The sequence below is a fragment of the Antrostomus carolinensis genome, unplaced genomic scaffold (assembly GCF_000700745.2).
Source record: "Antrostomus carolinensis isolate BGI_N321 unplaced genomic scaffold, ASM70074v2 scaffold9057, whole genome shotgun sequence".
Lineage (NCBI taxonomy): Eukaryota > Metazoa > Chordata > Aves > Caprimulgiformes > Caprimulgidae > Antrostomus > Antrostomus carolinensis.
The window spans coordinates 7,058-8,558 of NW_010329489.1; the positions used below are offsets into that span (position 1 = coordinate 7,058).

Below are 1,501 nucleotides of genomic sequence, written 5' to 3' on the forward strand. Positions count from 1 at the left end.
CCTCCCCCCATCCCCCCCCCCCCCCCCACTGCCACAGGAGCAGCACTCACCTTCCCTGCTGCATTGGGGTGAGCGTCACGTGCCAGCAGCAGCTCCGCCACATCCACCTTCCCATACTTGGCTGCAACGTGGAGAGGGGTAAATCCTTTCTGAGGAGAAAGGCAGCCCATCACAGGGTGCACAGGGATAAGGAGGAGAGCACTGCCAGGTGCTGGGGCACAGGAGGAGGCTGCCCCTCCTGTGACAGGGATACTGTGCCACCAGCCTGCCCAGCCTTGCCCAGCTGGGTCATGCCTTCAGCTGCAGTGGACACAGCAGCCTACCTTGGTCATGCAGGTCTGCGAGGCCCCCTTCTCCAGGAGGGCGAGGGCCGTGTCCACATGCCCCTCTCTGGCAGTGATGTGCAGGGGTGTGTGTCCCGCTGTTGTGGCCAGGTTGGGGTTGGCATTGTTCTCCAGCAGCAGTTTGACCATGCCAGTGTGGCCAATGCGTGCAGCACAGTGCAGAGGAGTCTGGTCATCCTGTGAGGGAGGCAGAGAAGCTCTTTTGGCAGATCTGGACCAGTTGCTCACCATGCCGGAGGCACAGTCACTGGAAGGCCAGGCTCTAGGCAGGTGAGAGTGAAGAAACCAGCACCAGCTGTTCCCAGAGCTGGACCTACCCAAGTTCTCTGTACCTACCTTGGCCTTGGCGTTGGCTTTGGCTTTGTTCTGCAGCAGGTACTTTGCCACATCTGTGTGCCCAGCTCTGGCAGCCATGTGTAGGGGCGTCTCCACTTTCTGCACCAAGGACAGGATAAAGCAGTGAGGCTGGAGGAGGGGATATGCTTTCTGCAGTCATTCCTCTGGTCCGAGCACAGGACAGCAGTGCCCACAACCTTTTCTGGCCCCTACAGCTTCCTCCTGCCAGCACAAAGTGGGGGGCACCAAGGACTGCTCAGGAGAGCAAAGAGAGCAGGACCCAGGCAACCCCCACCTCCTGCTGGACCCCACCACGCTGAGTTCCCACAGCCCCAGCCAGGGTGGGACTCACCACATTGGACACATTAGGAGAGGCTCCACGCTGCAGCAGGGTCTTGACGATGGGCAGGTGCCCCATGAAGGCAGCCACATGCAGGGGGGTCAGGCCAGACTGTGGAGAGAAAGGGGCCAGGAGCCAAGCTGGGTGCTGATGGCCCTGCCAACATCTCTTCCTGACCCCTCCTCCCCCTCCCCGGGGCACACTCCAGCACAGAGGCAAACTCTGGGTTCCCAGCCTGGCCCCAGCAGCCGGCAGGTGAGCTGAGAGGAACACAGAGAGCTGCCACCTCCCCTGCAGCCCCCCTGCCCTGTAGGAAGCAGGCTGTGGGGAGATGGTGCCAGGCTCAGCAGGTCCCACGCTGCAGAGAGCTCTAAGCCACAGCGAAGAAGGTGCCTGGGGACCAGCTGAGGCAACAGGGCCATTATCCCCTGCAAGCACTGCCTGCTCTGCACAGGAGAGCTGGGGCTGGGCTGCAGCCCAC

General features: G+C 62.0%; 1 protein-coding gene across 1 annotated transcript in view; it reads right to left on the reverse strand.

The window, feature by feature from the left end:
- The window catches only part of LOC104528543 (ankyrin-1-like), a gene marked incomplete at its 3' end in the record, with an annotated part of 20,263 nt that overhangs the window by 7,054 nt on the left and 11,708 nt on the right, over positions 1–1,501 (reverse strand). The window contains 4 exon segments of the mRNA XM_029086106.1: positions 51–149; positions 324–521; positions 681–779; positions 1,033–1,131. Of these exon segments, the coding sequence (XP_028941939.1) occupies positions 51–149; positions 324–521; positions 681–779; positions 1,033–1,131 (495 nt within the window).